The sequence below is a fragment of the Acinonyx jubatus genome, chromosome A1 (assembly GCF_027475565.1).
Source record: "Acinonyx jubatus isolate Ajub_Pintada_27869175 chromosome A1, VMU_Ajub_asm_v1.0, whole genome shotgun sequence".
NCBI lineage: Eukaryota > Metazoa > Chordata > Mammalia > Carnivora > Felidae > Acinonyx > Acinonyx jubatus.
Window position 1 is genome coordinate 151319818 of NC_069380.1, and position 24012 is coordinate 151343829.

Genomic DNA, 24012 nt, shown 5'->3' on the forward strand with positions numbered 1-24012 from the left:
TAGAGTGAGTATTGAAAAATATGAGTTTATTGCCATTATGTTTCTTGTAGAGTTGGAGTTTCTGGTGGTGTTCTCTGTCCTTTCTAGTCTTTGTTGCTTTTGGTCTTTTTTTTTTTTTTTCAACTTTTCTCCCCTCAGAGAGTCTCCCTTAAAATTTCTTGCAGGGCTGGTTAGTGGTCACAAACTCCTTTAATGTTTGTTTGTCTGGGAAACTTTTAATCTCTCCTTCTATTTTGAATGACAGCCTTGCTGGATAAAGAATTCTTGACTGTATATTTTTCCAGTTCAGCACATTGAATATATCCTTCCACTCCTTTCTGACTTGCCAAATTTCTGTGGACAGGTCTACTGTAAACCTGATCTGTCTGCCCTTGTAGGTTAAGGACTTTTTTTCCCTTGCTGCTTTCATGATTCTTTCTTTGCCTGAATGTTTTTGTGAATTTGACTATGATATGCCTTGCTGATGGTCGGTTTTTGTTGAATCTTATAGGAGTCCTGTGTGCTTCCTGGATTTTGATATCTGTGTCTTCCCCCAGGTTAGGAAAGTTTTCTGCTGTGATTTGCTCACATAACCCTTCTTACGCTTTTTCTCTCTCTTAATCTTCTGGGACCCCTATGATTCTGAGGTTGTTCCTTTTTAATGAGTCTCTAATTCTTAAATCGTGCTCTTTTGCCTTAGTCGCCCTCTTTTTTTCTGCTTCATTATTGTCCAAAGTTTGTCCTCTATATCGCTGATTTGCTGCCCTACCTCATCTATCCTTGCTGTCGTGGCATCCATTCGAAATTGCAGCTCAGTTATAGCATTTTTAATTTACATCCTGACTAGCTTTTACTTCTTTTATCTCCACAGAGAGGAATTCTAATCTATTTTCGATCCCAGCTAGTATTCTTAGTATTGTGATTCTAAATTCTGGTTCAGACACCTTGCTTCTTCCTGTGCTGATTAAGTCCCTGGTTGTCGTTTCTTCCTGCTCTTTCTTTTGGGGTGAATTCCTTCATTTTATCATTTTGATGGAAGAAAAGGAATTAATAATGTAAAAAAATTAAAATTAAAAAATTAAAAACAACACATACATACACACACACACACACACACACAAATCAAATAAATGATGCTATAACCTAGGTGTGTTTTGGTCTGGCTATTGAAAGGGGCTTGAAAGATTAGAGAGAAAAGGGGGGATAAAAAAGGGGAAAAAAAAGAAAAACAAAAACAAAAAAAGAAAACAGTTGAAAATTTGAGAAAATGAATACAATTAAATAGAATAAAATGAAATGATGGAAGAAAAATAAAATTTGAAAAATTTACCAAAAAAGTAAAAATAGTAGAAAAAAATAAAAATATTTTTAATAAAAATTGAAAATAAAAATAAATTTTTTCTTTCTGTATCTGTATTCAAGAAAGAGAAAAGAAACAAAAAAGAAAAAAAATTGAATAGCTGGACCAGCGAACAGACTGAAATACAATTGAAATTACATTGCTTTCCCCTAGAAGTCAAACTATGAAGCACCTTATAGTCTGTATACTAAGCAGGCAGAGAGATTTGTGGTGTTCCTGATGAGCGAGGTTGGCCCAGTTGGGCGGGGTTTAGTGTAACATCTCCGTTCTCCACTAGATGGCGCTGCTTAGCTTACTGGAGTGGATTCTTGTGGCACTTGTAGGTGTGTATGTGCATGCGTGGGGCGGGGGGGGGGGTGAAAATGGCATCACCTAGCTACCCCGTCTCTAGTATCGAAACTCTTTGCTCTTCCCAACCAGCAATAGTGCACCTGTCCTTTGTCTCTGGCTTCCATCCACTCCCCACTTTTACACTGTCTGTGACCAAGCTGTCAAGGTGCCAGGCAGCAACTCCCTCCTGAGTTTTATCTCATATGTGGCTGTGTTTCCTGACCCCTCATTTCTGAGGGACTGCAGCTTTGACCTGCTCAGATAATCTGGGGGAGGGTTTCACTGAGGAATGGCCCAGTACCAGCTGCACCCAGGAACGTTTGTGGGACTGCTGCTGCCAATGCCCTGAGACTGTGTGCGGCTGGTTGCCAGCCCACCCCAGAAAAAGGTCACGCGGTCGTGTAGCAGCAGTGTTTCAGGGATTATGGAAAATCACAACACACATCTGGCACCACAGAGCTTTCATTCTTACATTTATACTCTTTTTGTAGACAGTATTCTCCTAATCCAATAAGAGGCTTCTACCTACCCTATTCTTCTCCCACTTACACCCTCAATAGTGACATCATTTATTTTCCTTTGAGAAACTTGTTTACATAAACCATAAAGGAGATCACTTTATATCTATATATATCGAGATAGATATCTACCTGTCTGTTAGGGCTTTCCCACTTGGGACTTTTCACTGTTGCTTCTATACCTGTATAATCCAGTCCTTCAGATTTCAAAACTTCAAGGAAAGTGAAATGTGTCATTTCAACACCAAAACTGAGGGTTTCCCATAGAGTGAATAGAATTTTGGCCTCCATATCCTTCACTTCCAGTTTTACTTTTCTTTTCTAAATTAATCGGTGAACTGTATCTTGTTTTCCCCAGGTATTGTGGTCCATATTTCTTGTTTTGTTTTGTTTCAAGTTTTTATTTAAATTCTAGTTAGTTAAACATTCTAGTATAGTGCACGATTGTTTTCAGGAATAGAATTTAGTGATTCATGACTTACATAAAAGACCCAGTCCTCAACACAACAAGTGTCCTCTTTAATACCCATCACCCATCTAGCCCACCCACCTCCCCTCCAGCAACCCTCAGTTTGTTCTCTATAGTCAAGAGTCTTTTGGAGAGAGAGAAAATGGCGGTGTAGGAGGATGCTGGGCTCACCTTGTCCTGCTGATCACTTAGATTCCACCCACATCTGTCTGAATAACCCAGAAAACCACCAGAAGACTAGCAGAATGGACTCTTCGGAGCCAAGTGTAGACAAGAGGCCCACGAAGAGAGTAGGAAGGGCAGAGAGGCAGTGAGCACTACATGGACTGGCGGGAGGGAGCCAGGGCAGTGGAGGGGCAGCCCACCTGGCAAGGCAGAGCCCCCAAGTCTGACTTGCAAAAGCAGAGGGTCCATACTGCATGAGTTCTGACAGCCAGTGGGGCTTAACATCTGGAATGTTATAAGTCAACAGCTCTGCTTAGAGAGCGGGAGGGCTTGAGGACACCGGGAGGGAGAGTTGCTAAACCCCGGAAGACAGAGCCCACCTCGGCGAGGAACAAAGGCGCTGGCCAGCACCATCTCCCTCTCCCATCCCCCAGCTGAAATCCCAAAGGGAACTAGTTCCCGTCACCGAATTTGCTTGCACTGTGCAAACACCCAACTCTGTGCTTCTGTGGATCCATCCCTCCGACGGGTCTGCCTGCCTCCCTCCCGGTGCTGCAGGGCCCCTTCTGCAGGGGGACCACCGATGGCAAAGCGAGCTAAGCCGCCCCTGCGCACCTTGCTGATCCACCCCGGCTAATATGCCAGATCCCATCAAAGCAGCACCACAAGCCTGGCAGTGTGCAAGTAGCCCAGACAGGGGCCACACCACTCCACAGTACGTCCTGCCCCTGAGAGTGGGAAAGATAAGGTATACACCAGTCTTACTGTGGCCCCAGCTGTGGGCTGGGGGCAGACATCAGGTCTGACTGCGGCTCCACCCACCAACACAAGTTACTCCAGACAGCACAGGGGAAGTGCCCTGCAGTTCTGCACCACCCCAGGGACTATCCAAAATGACGAAACGGAAGAATTCTCCTCAAAAGAAACTCCAGGAAGTAGCGACAGCTAACATATTTATCAAAAATGATTTAAGCAATGTAACAGAACAAGAATTTAGAATAATAGTCATAAAATGAATCGCTGGGCTTGAAAAAAGTATAGAGGACAGAAGAGAATCTATTGCTACAGAGATCAAGGGACTAAGAAATAGTCATGAGGAACTAAAAAATGGTATAAATGAGGTGCACAATAAAATGGAGGTGACCACAGCTCAGATTGAAGAGGCAGATGAGAGAATAGGTGAAGTAGAAGATAAAATTATGGAAAAAGAGGAAGCTGAGAAAAAGAGAGATAAAAAAAATCCAGGAGTATGAGGGGAGAATTAGAGCACTAAGTGATGCAATGAAATGGAACAATATCTGTATAATAGGAATTCCAGAAGAGGAAGAGAGAGAGAAAGGGGCTAAATGTGTACTTTAACAAATCAAAGCTGAGATCTGGGGAAGGGAAAAGGCATTGAAATCCAAGAGGCACAGAGAACTCCCTTCAGATGTAACTTGAATCGATCTTCTGCACTGATATCATAGTGAAACTGGCAAAATACAAGGATAAACAGAAAATTCTGAAAGCAGCTAGGGATAAACATGCCATAACATACAAAGGGAGACCGATAAGACTAGTGACAGACCTATCTACTGAAACTTGGCAGGCCAGATAGCAATGGCAGGAAATCTTCAATGTGATGAACAGAAAAAATATGCAGCCGAGAATTCTTTATCCAGCAAGTCTGCCATTCAGAATAGGAGTGATAAAGGTCTTCTCAAACAAACAAAAACTGAAGGAATTCATCACCACTAAACCAGCCCTACAAGAGATCCTAACAGGGATTCTCTGAGTGAAATGTGCAAGGACCACAAAGTACCAGAGACATCACTACAAGCATGAAACCTACAGACATCACAATGACTCTAAACCCATATCTTTCTATAATAACACTGAATGTAAATAGACTAAATGCTCCAACCAAAAGACATAGGGTGTCAGAATGGATAAAAAAAACAAGACCCATCTATTTGCTGTCTATAAGAGACTCATTTTAGACCTGAGGACACCTTCAGATTGAAAGTGAGGGGATGGAGAGCTATCATGCTACTGGAAATCAAAAGAAAGCTGGAGTAGCCATATTTATATCAGACAAACTAGACTTTAAATTAAAGGCTGTAACAAGAGATGAAGAAGGACATTATATAATAATTACAGGGTCTATCCATCAGGAAGAGCTAACAATTATAAATGTCTATGCGCCAAATATGGGAGCCCCCAAATATATAAAACAATCACAAACATAAGCAACTTTATTGAGAAGAATGTGGTAATTGCAGGGGACTTTAATTCTCCACTTACAACAGTGGATAGATCATCTAGACACAGGATCAATAAAGAAACAAGGGCTTTAACAATAAAGATACATTGGATCAGATGGACTTGACAGATATATTTAGAACTCTGCATCCCAAAGCAACAGAATATACTTTCTTCTCGAGTGCACATGGAACATTCTCCAAGATAGATCACATACTGGGTCACAAAACAGCCCTTCATAAGTATACAAGAATTGAGATCATACCCTGCATACTTTCAGACCACAATGCTATGAAGCTTGAAACCAACGATAGGAAAAAGCCTGGAAAACCTCCAAAAGCGTGGAGGTTAAAGAACACCCTACTAAAGAATGAATAGGTCAACCAGTCAATTAGAGAAGAAATTTAAAAATATATGGAAACAAATGAAAATGAAAATACAACAATCCAAATGCTTTGGGATGCAGCGAAGGCAGTCCTGAGAGGAAAATACATTGCAATCCAGGCCTATCTCAAGAAACAAGAAAAATCCCAAATACAAAATCTAACAGCACACTAAAGGAAATAGAAGCAGAACAGCAAGACACCCCAAACCCAGCAGAAGAAGAGAAATAATAAAGATCAGAGCAGAAATAAACAATATAGAATCTAAAAAAAACTGTAGAGCAGATCAATGAAACCAAGAGTAGGCTTTTTGAAAAAATAAACAAAACTGATTAACCTCTAGCCAGGCTTCTCAAAAAGAAAAGGGAGGGGACCCAAATAGATAAAATCATGAATGAAAATGGAATTATTGCAACCAATCCCTCAGAAATACAAGCAATTATCAGGGAATACTATGAAAAATTATATGCCAACAAACTGGACAACCTGGAAGAAATGGACAAATTCCTAAGCACCCACGCCCTTCCAAAACTCAAACAGGAAGAAATAGAAAACTTGAACAGACCCATAACCAGCAAAGAAATTGAATCAGTTATCAAAAATCTCCCAACAAATAAGAGTCCAGGACCAGATGGCTTCCCAGGGGAGTTCTACCAGACATTTAAAGCAGAGATAATACCTATCCTTCTCAAGCTGTTCCAAAAAATAGAAAGGGAAGGAAAACTCCCAGACTCATTCTATGAAGCCAGCATTACTTTGATTCCTAAACCAGACAGAGACCCGGCAAAAAAAGAGAACTACAGGCCAATATCCCTGATGAATATAGATGCACAAATTCTCAATAATATACTAGCAAATCAAGTTCAACAGCATATAAAAAGAATTATTCACCATGATCAAGTGGGATTCATTCCTGGGCTGCAGGGCTGCTTCAACATTCACAAATCAATCAATGTGATACATCACATTAATAAAAGAAAAGATAAGAACCATATGATCCTGTCAATCGATGCAGAAAAAGCATTTGACAAAATTCAGCATCCTTTCTTAATAAAAACCCTCGAGAAAGTCAGGATAGAAGGAACATACTTAAACATCATAAAAGCCATTTATGAAAAGCCTACAGCTAATATCATCCTCAATGGGGAAAAACTGAGAGCTTTCCCCCTGAGATCAGGAACACAACAGGTATGTCCACTCTCACCGCGGTTGTTTAACATAGAGTTGGAAGTGCTAGCATCAGCAATCAGACAACAAAAGGAAATCAAAGGCATCAAAATTGGCAAAGATGAAGTCAAGCTTTCACTTTTTGCAGATGACATGATATTATACATGGAAAACCCAATAGACTCCACCAAAAGTCTGCTAGAACTGATACATGAATTCAGCAAAGTTGCAGGATACAAAATCAAATGTGCAGAAATCAGTTGCATTCTTATACACTAATAACGAAGCAACAGAAAGACAAATAAAGAAACTGATCCCATTCACAATTGCACCAAGAAGCATGAAATACCTAGGAATAAACCTAACCAAAGATGTAAAAGATCTGTATGCTGAAAACTATAGAAAGCCTATGAAGGAAATTGAAGAAGATATAAAGAAATGGAAAAATATTCTGTGGTCATGGGTTGGAAGAATAAATATTGTTAAAATGTCAATACTACCCAAAGCTATCTACACATTCAATGCAATCCCAATCAAAATTGCACCAGCATTCTTCTTGAAACTAGAACAAGCAATCCTAAAATTTGTATGGAACCACAAAAGACCCCGGATAGCCAAAGTAATTCTGAAGAAGACCAAAGCAGGAGGCATCACAATCCCAGACTTTAGCCTCTACTACAAAGCTGTAATCATCAAGACAGCATGGTATTGGCACAAAAATTGACACATAGACCAATGGAATGGAATAGAAACCCCAGAATTAGACCCACAAAAGTGTGGCAACTGATCTTTGACAAAGCAGGAAAGAATGGAAAAAAGACAGTCTCTTTAACAAATGGTGCTGGGAGAACTGGACAGCAACATGCAGAAGGATGAAACTAGACCACTTTCTTACACCATTCACAAAAATAAACTCACAATGGATAAAAGACCTGAATGTGAGACAGGAAACCATCAAAACTCTAGAGGAGAAAGCAGGAAAAGACCTCTCTGACCTCAGCCTCAGCATTTTCTTACTTGACACATCTCCAAAGGCAAGGGAATTAAAAGCAAAAATGAACTATCAGGACCTCATGAAGATAAAAAGCTTCTGCACTGCAAAGGAAACAACAAACAAAACTAAAAGGCAACCAACAGAATGGGAAAAGATATTTGCAAATGACATATCGGACAAAGGGCTATTATCCAAAATCTATAAAGAGCTCACCAAACCCCACACCCGAAAAACAAATAATCCAGTGAAGAAATGGGCAGAAAACATGAATAGACACTTCTCTAAAGAAGACATCCGGATGGCCAACAGGCACATGAAAAGATGCTCAACGTCACTCCTCATCAGGGAAATACAAATCAAAACCACACTCAGATACCACCTCACACCAGAGTGGCTAAAATGAACAAATCAGGAGACTATAGATGCTGGAGAGGATGTGGAGAAACAGGAACCCTCTTGCACTGTTGGTGGGAATACAAACTGGTACAGCCACTGTGGAAAACAGTGTGGAGGTTCCTCAAAAAATTAAAAATAGATCTACCCTATGACCCAGCAATAGCACTGCTAGGAATTTACCCAAGGGATACAGGAGTACTGATGCATAGGGGCACTTGCACCCCAATGTTTATAGCAGCACTTTCAACAATAGCCAAATACGGAAAGAGCCTAAATGTCCATCAACTAATGAATAGATAAATTGTGGTTTATGTAGACAATGGAATACTACATGACAATGAGAAAGAATGAAGTATGGCCTTTTGTATCAACGTGGATGGAACTGGTGAGTGTTACGCTAAGTGAAATAAGGCATACAAAGAAAGACAGATACCATATGTTTTCATTCTTATGTGGATCCGGAGAAACTTACCAGAATACCATGGGGGAGGGGAAGGAAGAAAAAAGAGGCCGGAGAGGATGGGAGCCAAAACATAAGGGACTCTTAAGGAGGGAGGGGTGGGTGGGTGATGGTTATTGAGAAGGGCACCTATTGGGATGAGCACTGGGTATTGTATGGAAACGAATCTGACAATAAATTTCATATTTAAAAAGAAAAAACTCATTTGCAAAAAAAAGTCTCTTAGAGCTCCTGAGTGGCTCAGTCTGTTAAGCCTCCAACTCTTGATTTCAGCTCAGGTCATGATCTCACGCTTCATGAGATCAAGCCCTGTGTCAGGCTCTCTGCTGACAGCATGGCACCTACTTGGAATTCTCTCTACCCCTTCCCTGTTCATGCTTGCAAGCACATGTGTGTGCATGCTCTCTCTATATATAAATAAATAAACTTTAAGAAAAAGAGTCTCTTATGGTTTGCTTCCCTCTCTTTTTTTTCCCTTCCCCTGTGTTCATCTGTTTTGTTTCTACATATTCTTACCTTTTTACATATTAGATATGCTTTACATGTTAGCAGAGCATTATGGGATTTTATAATTTTTTTGTTATATTTTATTTTTCTTGCTCCAAGATCCTTCAGGAAAGGAATTATACCTCATACACTTCTTATGTTTCCAGCTATAACTGTCAAATTGTAGACATATATAAATACTCAATAAATATTAATTAATGGTAAAGTCATAGGCCAGCTCTAGCAACCATAATATGAACGTATCAAGGGTTAGATATCTAAAACACATCTTTGATGTGCTAACCCATTACTTTGAAGACCAACATCCTTAAATATTTGTTCAATGAAACATTCAGGATATCAGAATTGAAATGGGCCCAGCAACAGAGCTGAGCATTGGAGTTAGACATAACTATGTTATGTACAACTGGCGATAATGACCTTAAAATGCTTGACATATCACCTCATCTACTCACATTTCACTTGTTTTCTCAGTAGTTAAAAGTTACCCCTGTTGTTATCAGGATGTTTTACTAATACCACAAGGAATTGTATAGTATATTTTAAACAGCATTGACTAAGTCCACTTAACAGTGTCTTAATGATTTGACGTCAACATTTAGGAACATTATTAGTTATTGCAGTGTGCTATAAATGTTAATGTGACTGTAGGTAATACATGATGTTGGTATCATTGAACACTCACTTCTGCAAGGGAGTACTCTAGAAGTTTTCTCTTGGAGTGTTTGCAACTTTCACATAAAGTCAGTGGAATCTGTGGACCTGATCCCCAAAGCAATGTAATGTGGCTACCGATCAGTAAAATGTGATTGATTAAAGGCTAGATTATCCTGGGGTGTCTGGGTGGCCCAGTGGGTTGAATGTCTGACTTTGGCTCAGGTTCATGATCTCACAGGGGTTTGAGCCCCTGTGGCTCGAGCTCGCAGGTTCAAGCCCCATGTCAGGCTTTGCACTGACAGCTCAGAGTCTGCTTCCGATTCCCTGTCTCCCTATCTCTCTGCCCCTCCTCTACTCATGCTCTCTCTCTGCCAAAAATAAATAAACATTAAAAAATTTTTTCTTAAGTTGGATTATCCTTCTACCCAGTGATTTTTGCTTTTTGGAGAAATCTCCCCCATTGCTGTCAGAATTTGTTGATCCTTAAAATATCGATATCACATTTCAGGGGCACCTGTGTGGCTCCATCAGTTAACCATCTGACTTTGGCTCAGGTCTTGATCTCATGGTTCATGGGTTGGAGCCTGGTGTTGGGTTCTGTGCTAACAGCTCAGAGCCTGGAGCCTGCTTTGTATTCTGTGTCTCCCTCTCTCTCTCTCTGCCCCTCCCTGTTCATGCTCTGTGTGTGTGTCTCTCAGAAATAAACATTAAAAAGTTTTTAAAAATCTATATCATCACATTTCTACCTTTCTCATATTTTTCATAGACTCCAATGAAACTTATACGAGGGTATTGTAAGAGTATTTGGGGAAAGAACACCTCAAATTCTACAAAGTCTTCATCAGGAAAAGGAAGTAATATTTGTGATAACATGACACACACCCCCAGTATCCTCTAAGCTATTCCTAAATGCTTTGAGCTTATTGAAATCTCAGATTTAAAGCACAAAAAAACTACATTTGCAATATTAACCTAAGATGGAAAGTACTGCCTCCTGCCTGTGTGATGCGGGATTAGCTGTACCTGAAGCTGCTTTCCTGCTAAAGGTTATACTACAAGGATCTCTGTCCACAGGTGCAATCATGAAGTAAAATGAGGGTTGGGGGATACAAAAAGACAGATATTTTTTGGACGTTAATCTTGTATTCCCATGGTCACCTCTGTAAGTCTTACTTTTATAAACTTAGGAAAACGTATCATTTTACCATCTTCTGATACAAGAAGGTGATACAATTAGTCAGAATTGATTTAGCCATCCATGCAGAGACTGGGTGAGTAATAGGTAAGGGCAGGATACCTTGAATGCTGTAGGACAATGACATTTTCTAGTACCAAACAATTTTGTTTTATGAGAACATAGAGCATTAGTACATGTAAAAAATAACAAGTCAGCCTGACCTTATTCTCATTAAATTCTGAAGGGGCTTGATTCACTGGAACCTACCTGGAGCAAAGTTCCCAAGCACTGTCCAATAGGGTGATTGCAGCATTATCGTTGTTCAGAGAACAGACTGGACTTGAGTTTCTTGGAAAAAGAAAAAAGGTCATTTTGGAAATCATGATTTTCAGAATTTTTTTTCAACTTTCTCTAGTCTTTGTTAATACTTTGAGTCCAATGTTCATCTTTGGAATTTATGTGTAAAAAATATATTTTACCTTTTTAATGAGCTAGGGATGTGGGCAACTGTCTCATTCAGCAAGAGCTAATTATATACGATACAAAGCTATCTTTTGGTTTATATATCTGACCTTCAAGATTTTAGGCAGCTTATTATTTGATGAATTTAAATATCTGCTCTGTTTGAAGTACATGAAACAATATTGCTGTAGTATGTGCATGTTTTTCTTTGCTCAGTCTTTTTTTTAAGTAGATAACAGTTTACACACTGAAAGGTGAGACTGATTCTTATCGTTTGGTCCTTGGACTTCTTAGAAGGCAGTTGTCAAGGAATTGAGTTAGATAGCAACACTCACCATGGTGTAGGCTGAGCTCTAAAACTAGTAGACATGACAGTGATCTCCTACTCCATCTTCAGGAGCAGTGTTGTTTCAAACAACAGTGTGTGTTCACTCCCTCTTTCTCTAGCACTCACTCACCAGCTGTGTTTTAACTGTGGCCATTATAGTTGCATGTAAAACCTACTAAAGCTACTTGGAGTAAAGGGAGTGGAGTTATAGACAGTCTCGGGCATTCTCATGGACATTCAGAAGTAGACAATGAGATATAGTTGGACCTCAGAGAACCTGGAATTAGAGTGCTGAAAACCAAAACCACACTTTTCATTTTTTAGGGACCACAGAGTCTCCCACATCTTCTTGTGAGTATCTCAATGCTCATCCACTCCTTCCTTCTCTCCTCCCTTTGTCCATTTTTTCTGTATATTCATTGTATATTTACTCCAGTGTGGATGTTTGCCCTGAATGTACATTGACTCTAATGTCCACCACTATCTGGCACCTATCCATGTCAAATTCTTTTTGTTTTTTTCAAGTATTTATTTATTTTGAGAGAGAGAGAACACTTGCACACATGTGCATTGGGGGAGGGGCAGAGAGAGGGAGAAAAAGAATTTCAAGCAGGCTCCGTGCTGCCAGCGCAGAGCCTGATTTGGGGCTTGAACCCATGAAGCATAAGATCATGACCTGAGCTGAAATCAGGAATCAGTTGCTTAACCGACTGAGCCATCTAGGTGCCCCCCCTGCCATGTCAGATTCTTAAGAGCAGAAAGTTGATTGGCTCAGCTCAACTTTTAGAGCAGAGGCACCAAGTTATAAGTCAAGGGCAAGCCAGAGAAATGACTGTCTTTGGATCAGGTATCCATCCCAAAGCTAGTCATCTGTGGCTGGGGTGTGGGGATAGAGGTACATGGCACATGGGCTCACCTTTTCAGGAAGGCTTGAGCAATGTGGGCAGTTGCAGAGCCTGTCTATTGCACTTACACTCACAAACTTTATTCCTTCCTGGGTTTTTCAGATGCAGCAGGACTAAATATCTAACCTCCCATCTACACCCACCTCAGCTCTGACACTCCCATCTCATTTCACACTACCAGTCTGCAGATGTGTTGTGTCCGTTCTCATGTTATTTGCTAGCTCTCTGCTCTTCTACAGTCAGAAAGCTCAGGTTGCTAATCCCAGGCTTCTACATGTGACAGATACCTGTTTCTCTTTTTTTGCTTCCTGCCACTTTTTTTCTGTTTGGCTCTTCAGGCTACTGTGACCACCCTGTACTACGAAATCTCTGAGAATGATTCTCCTTGGGATTACATAGGCCCTTGGCTTGGCTGCCAAAGAGATGTAAAGATTAGTTAAATTGTTAATTACATTCAGCTACTTTATGTTCCACTAGTGTGCTACAGGAGTGCTTCTCTAACTTTCAATGTGCACATGAAACACCTGGGGATCTTGTTAAAATGCAGTTGCCTTGGGAGCTGTCATCAGGTTTGAGACTCTGCATTTTTAACAAGCTCCTGGGTCATGCTGCTGCCCATGCTGTTAAAAGAATGATACTTGCAGTAGAAGGCTAGATTGTGAAGTGCTGTGCCCTTACTATAAATGCAGCCTTCTGTATAGGAGACACCATGCCCAGGTGTCTTTGCATGCTCTTCCATGTTCAGCAGTGTGCCTCGTATGTGACGTAATTCAAATGTTGCTTGGGTCCTTGAACTAGGCACACATGAAATGCAGGGTTTTCTATGCCTACTTTTTTTTTTTTAAGTGAGTGTTTTTTTAAAAAAAAGCGCTACTACTAGGAATTTACCCAAGGGATACAGGAGTACTGATGCATAGGGGCACTTGTACCCCAATGTTTATAGCAGCACTCTCAACAATAGCCAAATGATGGAAAGAGCCTAAATGTCCATCAACTGATGAATGGATAAAGAAATTGTGGTTTATATACACAATGGAGTACTACAGGGCAATGAGAAAGAACGAAATATGGCCCTTTGTAGCCACGTGGATGGAACTGGAGAGTGTGATGCTAAGTGAAATAAGCCATACAGAGAAAGACAGATACCATATGGTTTCACTCTTATGTGGATCCTGAGAAACTTAACAGAAACCCATGAAGGAGGGGAAGGAAAAAAAAAAAAAAGAGGTTAGAGTGGGAGAGAGCCAAAGCATAAGAGACTCTTAAAACCTGAGAACAAACTGAGGGTTGATGGGGGGTGGGAGGGAGGGGAGGGTGGGTGATGGGTATTGAGGAGGGCACCTTTTGGGATGAGCACTGGGTGTTGTATGGAAACCATTTTGACAATAAATTTCATATATTGAAAAATAAATAAATATTTATTTACTGAATTTAAAATAAATGTTAATCTAACAGAGGGCAAAAAAAAGTGCTAAAAATCAGTTACATCAATAAACATTTCTTTAGGATCTGATTATGCAATAAACATTTCTTAAGGAGAAATATAAGGAGAATATTACAGTTCCTGTCCTCAAGGAGAACACTGGTGTGTTTACCACTAACTCTAATATATTTTTACTGGAATTGTGGAAATGATTTTAGAATTGTAGGGGTAGCAGTTAAGGTAAATGAGCCTGTTTATGCTGCTAGCAATTTGACCTTCTGTAATTTAGAAGTCATTTTTCTATACATACAGTGAGGTTAGTGGAGTTATTGGGATGTTTATGTGTGATAATGCATATAATAAATGTCGTCACTTAATAAATGATCACTCCTGTTTTATGAGTAATGATGGTGGAATTAAGAATAATAGCAGTAATATTTAAGATAGTTTTTATTATCCAGCTAATTCACTCTAGGAAAATACTTTGTCCCTCCCTTTCCTCTCCAAGTCCATATATTACCCTAATGTGCGATTTCACTTTGTAGGACTTATCTGCAGTTTAATCTTAATATTGTTCTTGTTTAAAGTTTAAACTTCAAGGAACATGCATTTTAAGAATTCAGTAGATTTCCCTTGGTACAAAACTGCTCTAGGCACTACCATAGAAAGATAGAAAGAAAAAGAAACATGTTTTTCTACACTGCAGCTGGTTAAACCCAAACTGTTATTTTTCCCTTCCCTCTGATGTCAAAAAATTAATGTGATTAAAATGTTTCTCTATACCTCCTTTGCCATGTTGGATGGGACAGAAAATACATACGTATACACAAATTTACATGCATATATACGTAAATTCACAAGTGAATAAAAAATGTGTTAAATAATAATATCATCTTTGGAAAGAAAGTAAATGGGATATGCAGTGAAAGGAATATTGAAATCACAAGTATTGGCTTAGATCTTATTTATAAATGATAAGCATCCACATAATGAATAACATCTGTATTCTTCAACTAAGGCCAATAAACAGATATATTGTACTTCCCACACAAAATAGAAACCAGCTTGCAATAAATGAACAGTTTTTCATGCATCATACACTCAATCAATTTCTAGAATAAAACTGACAGACCATCTTCTTTATCCCCACATAAAGTAGAGTATCACCATGAGCTTCCATGAAGAAAAAGTTGGTCAGGGCAACAAATGTAGCTGTTGATATAGTTGCAACTGTTAAAGAAGTCTTCAGGAGACTTACCTTGTGAGAGGTTGGCACATGAGCCTCTGAATCATAAGTGTTACCAGCATCTTACTGAGAAGTACTTACAAAGAAGACCTTAGAAACAAACATTTAGAGTTGACCCTTGAACAACACAGTTTGAAATGCACGGGTCCCCTCATATACCACTTTTTAAAATAAACACAGTATATACTGTAAAAGTATTTTCTCTTCCTTTTGATTTTCTCTTCCTTACGGTTTTCTTTTCTCTAAGAGCTTACTTTATTCAAACAGTACAATATAGAATACATACAACATACGAAATGTGTGTCAGTTGCTGTTTATGCTATCAGTAAGGCTTCCAGTCAGCAGTAGGCTATCAGTAGGTATGTTTTGGGGGAGTCAATAGTTATACATGGATTTTTGACTGGAACAGAGGGTCAGTGCCTCTAATGCCTGCATTGTTCAAGTATCAGCGATACTATTCTTCCATTACCTAGTTCTTTTTTCATTACCTATGTGACCCAGATGTAACCCAGATAGCAGCTCCCTGGATTTCTTGATGTCCTCCAGTATACCAAGGTCAACTTGTTCTTTAAAATACAATTTAAATGAACTCAAATCACAGCCTCACATACAAGAAGTTCCCAGCATCCCTCCCAGTATTTTTAGCAGTTTTACTTGGAGCTTACATCTCTCCTGGACTCATTTGCTTCTGAGTTCCTTCTCATGTTGATTTCATACAGGAAAAAAGGAACTGAAATACCCCAGGCCATGTGTGTGTGTGTGTGTGTGTGTGTGTGTGTGTGTGTGTATGCAAAATATATATACATATATAAACATATATAAATATAAACATATATATACAAATATAAACATATATATGTATATATACATATATATATATATATATTTTTTTTTTTTTTACATCAAGTTGGGTAATGCAAGTGAAAACACTTCAAGAGGTACAAAGTGCTATCTAGGGGAGGTAATAATCTTCCTAAATGAGATAGTGACATAAAGCATCGTGAATGTTCTAAGAGCAGACCAGAAGGGAAAAACTGAAGATAATGAAATAGCATCTGCTTGTTTCATCTGGCTGAAAATACAATAAAGGGTGAAGTGCTGACTAGATTTTGAAGTCAATTAGATTGTCTGTGGGTTATAATAAGAAAGGAAATTTACCCATGGAAGTTTAAAAGGGAATGAACAGCCAAAGTGAGTCATGTGATTGCAAGAATCCAGAAGAGTATTCCACACCAAAAGAGAGAAGGGTTGCCAGAATACTTTGAAGCAGGGTGAGGCAGTAATTACAAGGAACACATTTTCCTTACCGTTTTAAAGACAGCAGATCCACATGGCCTTTGTCTCATTTTCTGGTGACTGCCAGGTCTGCTCTTGAAGCAGTAGCTGCCAGGGCACTAATCAGCTGCTTCCACAGCTCTCGTGTGTGCCTGGCTCTCAGTCTCATTACTTACGTTACATTCAGTTTTCCCAAGAATTTGTTCCCAGCCTCCTTTCAGAAACTATTTCTAACATGGTATTCACTGTTTCCTAACTCTGCACATCACTCTCATGTAGTGTAATCCTCAAACTACCTGGATATACTGTATCTCTTAATCGATTGGACTGAAAGAAATTTTGGTAGGTGAGGTTCATTTGTTGTTGCTATTGTTTTAAGGGCAGAATATACTTCATTTATCTTAGGCACTTTTTTAAAAAAAATTTTTTTTTCAATGTTTATTCTTGAGAGAGAGAGAGAGAGAGAGAAAGCAGGGGAGGGGCAGAGAGAGAAAGGAAGACACAGAATCTGAAATAGGCTCCAGGCTCTGAGTTGTCTGCACAGAGCCCAATGCAGGGCTCGAACCCACAAATTGCGAGATCATGACCTGAGCTGAAGTCAGATGCTTAACTGACTGAGCCACCCAGGTGCCCCCATCTTAGGCACTTTGCATTATATGTCAGAAGCTTTATTCTATAGCACTAGAAATCCCTTTTTGAAAATGTGGAATGACCTAGCTCGTTCCACCTACTTCCATGGACAGGGTCACGGAAGTGTGGAGTCCCTGACTGCTGTCTGCACTAGTGGCTTACCTTTTTAGCCCTATCTCATTTGCAAGTGTCTCATTTGATAGCGTTATAGAAGAGTTGTCTGGCTCCCTAGACCCAAAGAAAGGTGATATGTGCATAAGGCAGATTGTTGGGGAAAGACCGACATGGAGTCACAGCTACACAGAAGTGGGCACAGGCAGGGCTGTGCAGTCTAGCAGTGCTGAAGTAGCCAAGAAGGCAGGAAGTGCTGCAACAGGACTAGGCATGCTGTGGAGCCAAAGCCCTCCTCATCAATGATCTGGCCCCACTTTGCCCATGTGGAAGACAAACTTAGGGTGCTCTCAGCAGCCCAGCACTCATGAGAGGCCATGATTTGTGTGCCTCTGAAGAATATGGAGCAATGGGTCACTTCAGCATTGGTTAATTTTCCTGCCCCCTTTTCTGAAAGAGCAGGCCAGCTTGGCCAAGGCATCATACAAGCAGGGAGAATTGCAAAGGAGATTTTTAAGAGCTGTGGTGCATAGAGAATTCCCTTCTCTTCCCAAGAGCCACTGCAGACTTGCCTAGTTTCTTGTAACTTCGTAGGGGTCCACTCTGCCTCTTTTAAGCAGGATAGTGTGCCATTCTTTGGGGTTCTGGTTTCAAAGGTTGTCTTCTAAAGGAAAGGCGAGTTTTTCAGAAGGCACTTCAAGTAGAGATGTGACAACCAAATGTGGTCAGCTGCTGGGAAATGCAGATGTTGAAGAGTCAAACCTATGCTATAGCACTTGGTGCAAAATGTTTATTACTGCTCGAGCAGCTCACAATAGCTTCAGTAACCCCATTTTACAGACTGAAGTTGAATTATGATGACATTTTTCAAGGTAGAGCGAAAGCAGTGAAGTCTGTATGAGTTCCTTTGTCAGTATCTGTATTTGTCTAAACAACTTTAGGCTGGTCTCTGGCAGTGAATCCATAATTCAGATGAAAACAATCGTTTAAAGCCAATGTATGTAAAATGAGTAGCCAACATGACTACTATTTTTAGTGCAGAAATATATTCAAGATCAAAGCCATTGGTGTTTGCCTGTTTTATTTAATCATACGCCTTCTACCTGGAAGACACAGGTCTTGTGGCATAAAGATGAGTGTGCAGGGAATGATTCAGGCTTTGTGCGTCCAAATTAAATTCTAAAAGCCAGGATATTCATCATCCTGACATCTCTTTGCAGATGCAGAATGTGTATTGAAATATCTCTTGAAATGTGTCTTGTTTACTTAAGGAATACATTTACCAGATCATGTTAATTAGAAATAATACCTGAGTAAGGTCTTCAATAATGTATCTCTTTTTAAATATAAAATGGAGGCACTATTTTTCCCAGTTGCAAGAATGGCTGTTTCTCCTGATTTTCCTATACTTTAGATTTTGAGGTGTCCTTCTGACTAGTTTATGTTTTTTTCAGAGTTTTGAGTTTTCTTGAGAATCCATTATTTTTGGCTGGCTGTATGTAATCTAGGTTTGTAGATATTATGTATTAGAAATGGAGAAGTCAGAAAAAGATATTTGAAATGAGACACTCCATACTATTAAGATTTCTTATAATTGAAAGTATTATAGTATTATTTTTTTTTATTTTTTAAAGGTTTATTTATTTTTGAGAGAGAGAGCACAAGCAGGGGAGGGGCAGAGAGAGAGGGGGACAGAAGATCTGAAATGGGCTTTCACTAACAGCAGTGAGCCCAATGCAGGGCTCAAACCCACAAATTGGGAGATAACGACCTGAGCCGAAGTGGGACACTCAACCAACTAAGCCACCCAGAAGCCCCAGTATTATGTTGTAAGAGGTATGTTCTTTATAATACCTCAAAAGCACAGTTTTAGATATTGAGAACATATTTTTAGCCATCCTCCATTTTGACATTTTTTTGTGAAAGATTTGATGTAAAGAGCAAGAGGATTTTATGACCAATGAGTAAAAATTTCCAGTTAAAGCAGTGCCTGAGTGGCTCAATTGGTTGAGTATCTGACTTCTGCTGTCAGTGCGGAGCCTGCTTTGGATCCTCTATCCCCCTCTCTCTCTGCCCCTCCCCCACTTGCTCTGTCTCTCTCAAAATAATTACACTTAAAAAAAATTTTCCAGATACATCTCAGAAACCATTTCCCATGGAATTTCAATGTTACAAAATAAGTAGTGAAAGCTTACCTTGGACCTCATTGATCTAAGTAAACTCCAGAATCATAAATACAATTGTGTAGTAGAACTTCTAAGTGGAAAGTTGTCATCATTTTCAAGAGAATTAATGGCTCTTGGAGGTATGTATAACTTAGAAATGACAAAACTGTCATTCACTCAAAAAACAAGATTGTAGAAATGACAGAATGAACCCTAGGAATCCTCAAACTTGCGTTTATTTTTTTTTTTAATTTTTTTTAACGTTTATTTATTTTTGAGACAGAGCATGAATGGGGGAGGGGCAGAGAGAGAGGGAAACACAGAATCGAAAGCAGGCTCCAGGCTCCGAGCCATCAGCCCAGAGCCCGATACAGGGCTCGAACTCACGGACTGCGAGATTGTGACCTGAGTTGAAGTCGGACGCTTAACCGACTGAGCCACCCAGGCGCCCCAAACTTGCGTTTAAATAATGCCTCCTTGGGGTGCCTGGGTGGCTCAGTTGATTGGGCCACCGACTTCATTCAGCTCAGGTCATGATCTTGCAGCCTGTGAGTCCAAGCCCCACGTTGGGCTCTGTGCTGACAGCTCAGAGCCTGGAGACTGTTTTGGATACTCTTGTTTTGTCTCCCTCTTTCTCTGCCCTTCCCCCACTTGCACTATGTCTCTCAAAAATAAATAAAAACATTTAAAATTTTTTAAAAACAAAACCAAAAAAACAATGCCTTCTTTTATGAGGTCCTCAATAAGACCTTGGTCTCCATAGGCCAATAAGACAGAGCTAGAAAGTGAATGTGAGTTTCTCAAATTTATTTTGCCATAACCTTTGTTGAAGTTTTCTGAGCACCTCAGGATATGCGTATTCCACAGAACCTACTTTGTGAAGCAGTGGGCTGGATTTAATCGGGTAGCCTGTACTCAAACCAAGCTTCAATTTGGCAAATCAAAAATTTGCTTTTGCCAGCATTTAGATACAAAGAGCTAGTATAAAGTGATGATGTAACCCATTCTGAATTTAGAAATGTGTTTATTGAAGTTGTCTGAGTTGTCTTGTCTCTTCTGTCCTCCAGGTGTTTCATCCCAAACATCTATGCGGCTCTCTTCACTGGGGCTCTTGTTCCTTTAACGTGCCTTGTGGTAGTGTTTGTGGTGTTCATCCATGCCTACCAGGTGAAGCCACAGTGGAAAGCATATGACGACATCTTCAGAGGAAGAACAAATGCTGCAGGTTTGAAAGGAACCCTTTTCCCTTTTTGTACTTTTTAGATGGGAACTTTTTAATGGTGGGAAAATGTCACTGAATAATGTTTACCTAAAAAAAAAAAAAATGGAGAAAAGTTAGACTCAGCTTCTAGCACTGAAGCCATAGGTTAAGCTATGGCTCTCCAGTTTCACCTGCTTCTTGGCACTTCCTGACATGTCTCTTTCTTCAGGGTGCCGTAGGTTTTATCGCTGGTTCCAGTTTTGTCCTTAAGATATTCGTGTTCAGGGGGCTCCTGAGTGACTGTCGGCTAGGTGTCCGACTTCAGCTCAGGTCATGATCTCACGGTTCGTGGGTTTGAGCCCTACATCAAGCTCTGTGCTGACAGCTTAGAGCCTGGAGCCTGCTTCAGATTCTGTGTCTTCCTCTCTCTGCCCCACCCACTTGTGCACTCTCTCCCTCTCAGTCTCAAAAATACATATATAAATGTAAAAAAAAAGTTAAAAAAAAGATACTTATGTTCCAGGAGCGTTTGGGTGGCTCAGTCAGTTAAGGGACCAACTCTTGGTTTCAGCTCTGGTCATGATCTCACAGCTTGTGAGATCAACGCCCGCGTTGGGCTCTGTGCTGGCAGCATGGAACCTGCTAGGGATTTTCTCTCTCCCACTCTCTCTGTTCCTCCCCTGCTTGTGCTCTCTTTCTCTCTCCCTCTCTCAAAATAAATAAACATTTTTAAAATTTTTTTAAAAAGATACGCATGTTCAAGTCAGTGCCTCACAGCCTTGGGAACTGCTTCCCCGGGCTTTCTTCAAGCCAAGCAAGAACAGCCTGTGTTCAACCTGTGAAATCTATTCATTTCTTTCAGCTTCTGAGCCTTCATCACAGACAGCCCTCCCTAATGCTCATGAGTGCTGTATTTTGCTTGTGGGGTTTTGATTGTGCTGACAGATGTTTAAAAACATATGTGATGGGATAGCTTCATAACTGGCTACACATGTCTGGTTACTTAAGAGCACAAGTCTTTCCAGCGCAAGTTGGCTTTCGCTGCAGCTCATTTTTTCCCTTTGAATCATACTTAACACAGGTTTTTATGACCTGATTCTTTTTTGTTGTTGTTGTTGTTAGATTAGAGTCTCTTAGGAATTTTCTTAACTAGGAACAGTAACCATACACCTTCATAGAGAAAGTTCTCTCTAAATTGGTGTCAGTGATGGGGATATTAGAGAGAATCTTGTGATCTGGGGATGGGGGACCCCTCTTAGGCCAATGAAAAAGTCTCCTCTTTTCTGAATTTTTATAGATCTACAGCCAAATGAGTAAGAGGAATTCTTCACATTTTAAGTGCTTTCCAAAGTTTAAGCAAGTTACCATATACAAAGTCCCTTGAGTAGTATCTAATACATTATTATCAGCTCAACAGAAATTGTCACAGGATGAGAAAAGGAGACCCTCTAATGTATGAAGAGACTTCTAGTTCCTGAAATGGATGAGGGAACACATGAAAATATTTCCTCATGATATAAAGAGAAGGAACTTCTTGATGTTAGTTTGTGAGGTAGTTTGTAGGGTAGCTGTTTCTAGCCAGCTCTTGTCTCCCCTTTCCCATTTAGCATGCAGTCATTGTGTGGGCTGAAATTTTATATAACGTTATGATTAATCTTAACTTTTTAATAGAAGAAGTAGTATTCAATGTAGAAATCCTACTTTTTCATGGGGCATAGGATTTATCCAGAAACTGTGCTTTTTTTCAACTTGCAATTCATTTTAGTAAAATTAATATTCTCTTCAGAACAGAAAGTTTGTTTTCTTTTCCCAAATGATAAGATTTGTTTTGTTTTCTATATGATATAAAAGTGCTAGTGTTTGCATGTTTTCAACAGTGATAACATAAGGGCCTAACCTAATGAGTTAATTCTTTTTCATGGCTAACTACCTTTTGGACATGATCCATCATGGATACAGTAGATAATAATACTCCAATTATCTGAAAAACATAGCCCTCAAGCATTAAACATAATGCTAAAAGCTTCAGCATACTTGTTTCTCAACTAGGGAAACCTCTCGTGCAATGAAATATTAATAGAAGCATTGTTCTGTTGTAGCTTTTCAAATAAAAATACTATTATAATTCTAATTCCCCTATTCCCATGTCAATTCAGTCTAATAGTCATTATTTCACACTTGGACTCTTACAGTATTTTCCTGACTGGCCACTAGTTGTAGTCTTTTTCTTCCCTATCTCGTCTTCTCAGATGTGTATATTTCAGAACTGTAAAGTAGGTTCCCTGACTCCAGCATTACAGTCACTTGTTGTTCTCTCTCGTTGCCTGAGAGAAGTCCAGTCTCTTTAGCCTACAATACAGGAGTTCCTATAGTCCACGCACCAGGCCATCTTTTCATCCCCAAGTTACTTAATATTTATCCTGCCTTCTGACCATCCCATGTATTTTCTCCTTCCTAAAATTACCTGATACTGTCATCTTTGGTCATGTAAGGAGACCTCTGCTCTGCACTCTTCATCAATAGCTGACAAAACCCATGTGTTTAGTAAGTAATATGAGAAAATGTGGATGAGAGAGAGGTGGAAGACATTTATTATCCTCCCATAATCTTCATTAGCTCCCTAAAACTGTCCAAAATAAACCCATCATTTCAGTAAAAATAGTATGCTAGATAAGCACAAGTGAATTCCCCTAGACCCTCCCTTCCAAGAAGGTACTACTAAGTTTGAGGTGCCTGGGTGGCGTAATCGATTAAGCTTCTGACTTCCGCTCAGGTCATGATCTCAACAGTTCGTGATTTCATAGTTCACAGTTCGTGACATTGCAGAGCCTTCTTGGGATCCTCTCTGCCCCTCCCCCACACACTCTGTCATTCTCTCTGTCTCTGTCTCTCTCTCTCAAAAATGAATAAACTTAAAAAAATTTTTTTCTAAAAGTTCCCAACATGCTACCTCTTCTCCGAAGCCTTTGCAGTTGCCTCTTCACAGAACCACATCAAATAAGAATTGCTCCTTTCCCCATCTCTGCCTTTAAAGCTCGTTGTCTCTATAGCCATTATAGCACTTATCATAGAATGAAATGGTGACTTCTTTTGGTGTGTGTGGTTGATTTCCTTAATAAATGATGAATTCCTGGAGGACAAGGACCATTTATTATTCATCTCTATCTGTATCAGCACAGTCTTGTAAATTGCTCAGTAGATAGCAGGAGCATAGTTAATATTTGTTGACTAAATGAATAAATTAATAATCATAAATGTACCATAAAATCTTTTAGGTATGGATCTTTAAGCTAAATATAGCATTAAAAAGAAGAGGAATCTGTTATATCATCAAAAGTAAAAATTAAAGGATTTACCTCATTGATCTCATTGTAGGTATCCCTTTGAAAGTTATTATCATTGGGACTGTAATTATTTCTTGACTTCTGTGATTCCCTAAAATATGCATTCAGCTTTGACTGCT

At 39.6% G+C, this 24012-nt stretch overlaps 1 protein-coding gene across 4 annotated transcripts in view; it reads left to right on the plus strand.

The window, feature by feature from the left end:
* The window catches only part of ADGRV1 (adhesion G protein-coupled receptor V1), a 556802-nt gene that overhangs the window by 440085 nt on the left and 92705 nt on the right, over window positions 1-24012 (plus strand). For all 4 annotated transcript variants that reach the window (XM_053224888.1, XM_053224896.1, XM_053224893.1 and 1 more), the window contains one exon: window positions 20416-20573. In XM_053224888.1, the coding sequence (XP_053080863.1) occupies window positions 20416-20573 (158 nt within the window). The remainder of the gene's footprint in view (window positions 1-20415; window positions 20574-24012) is intronic.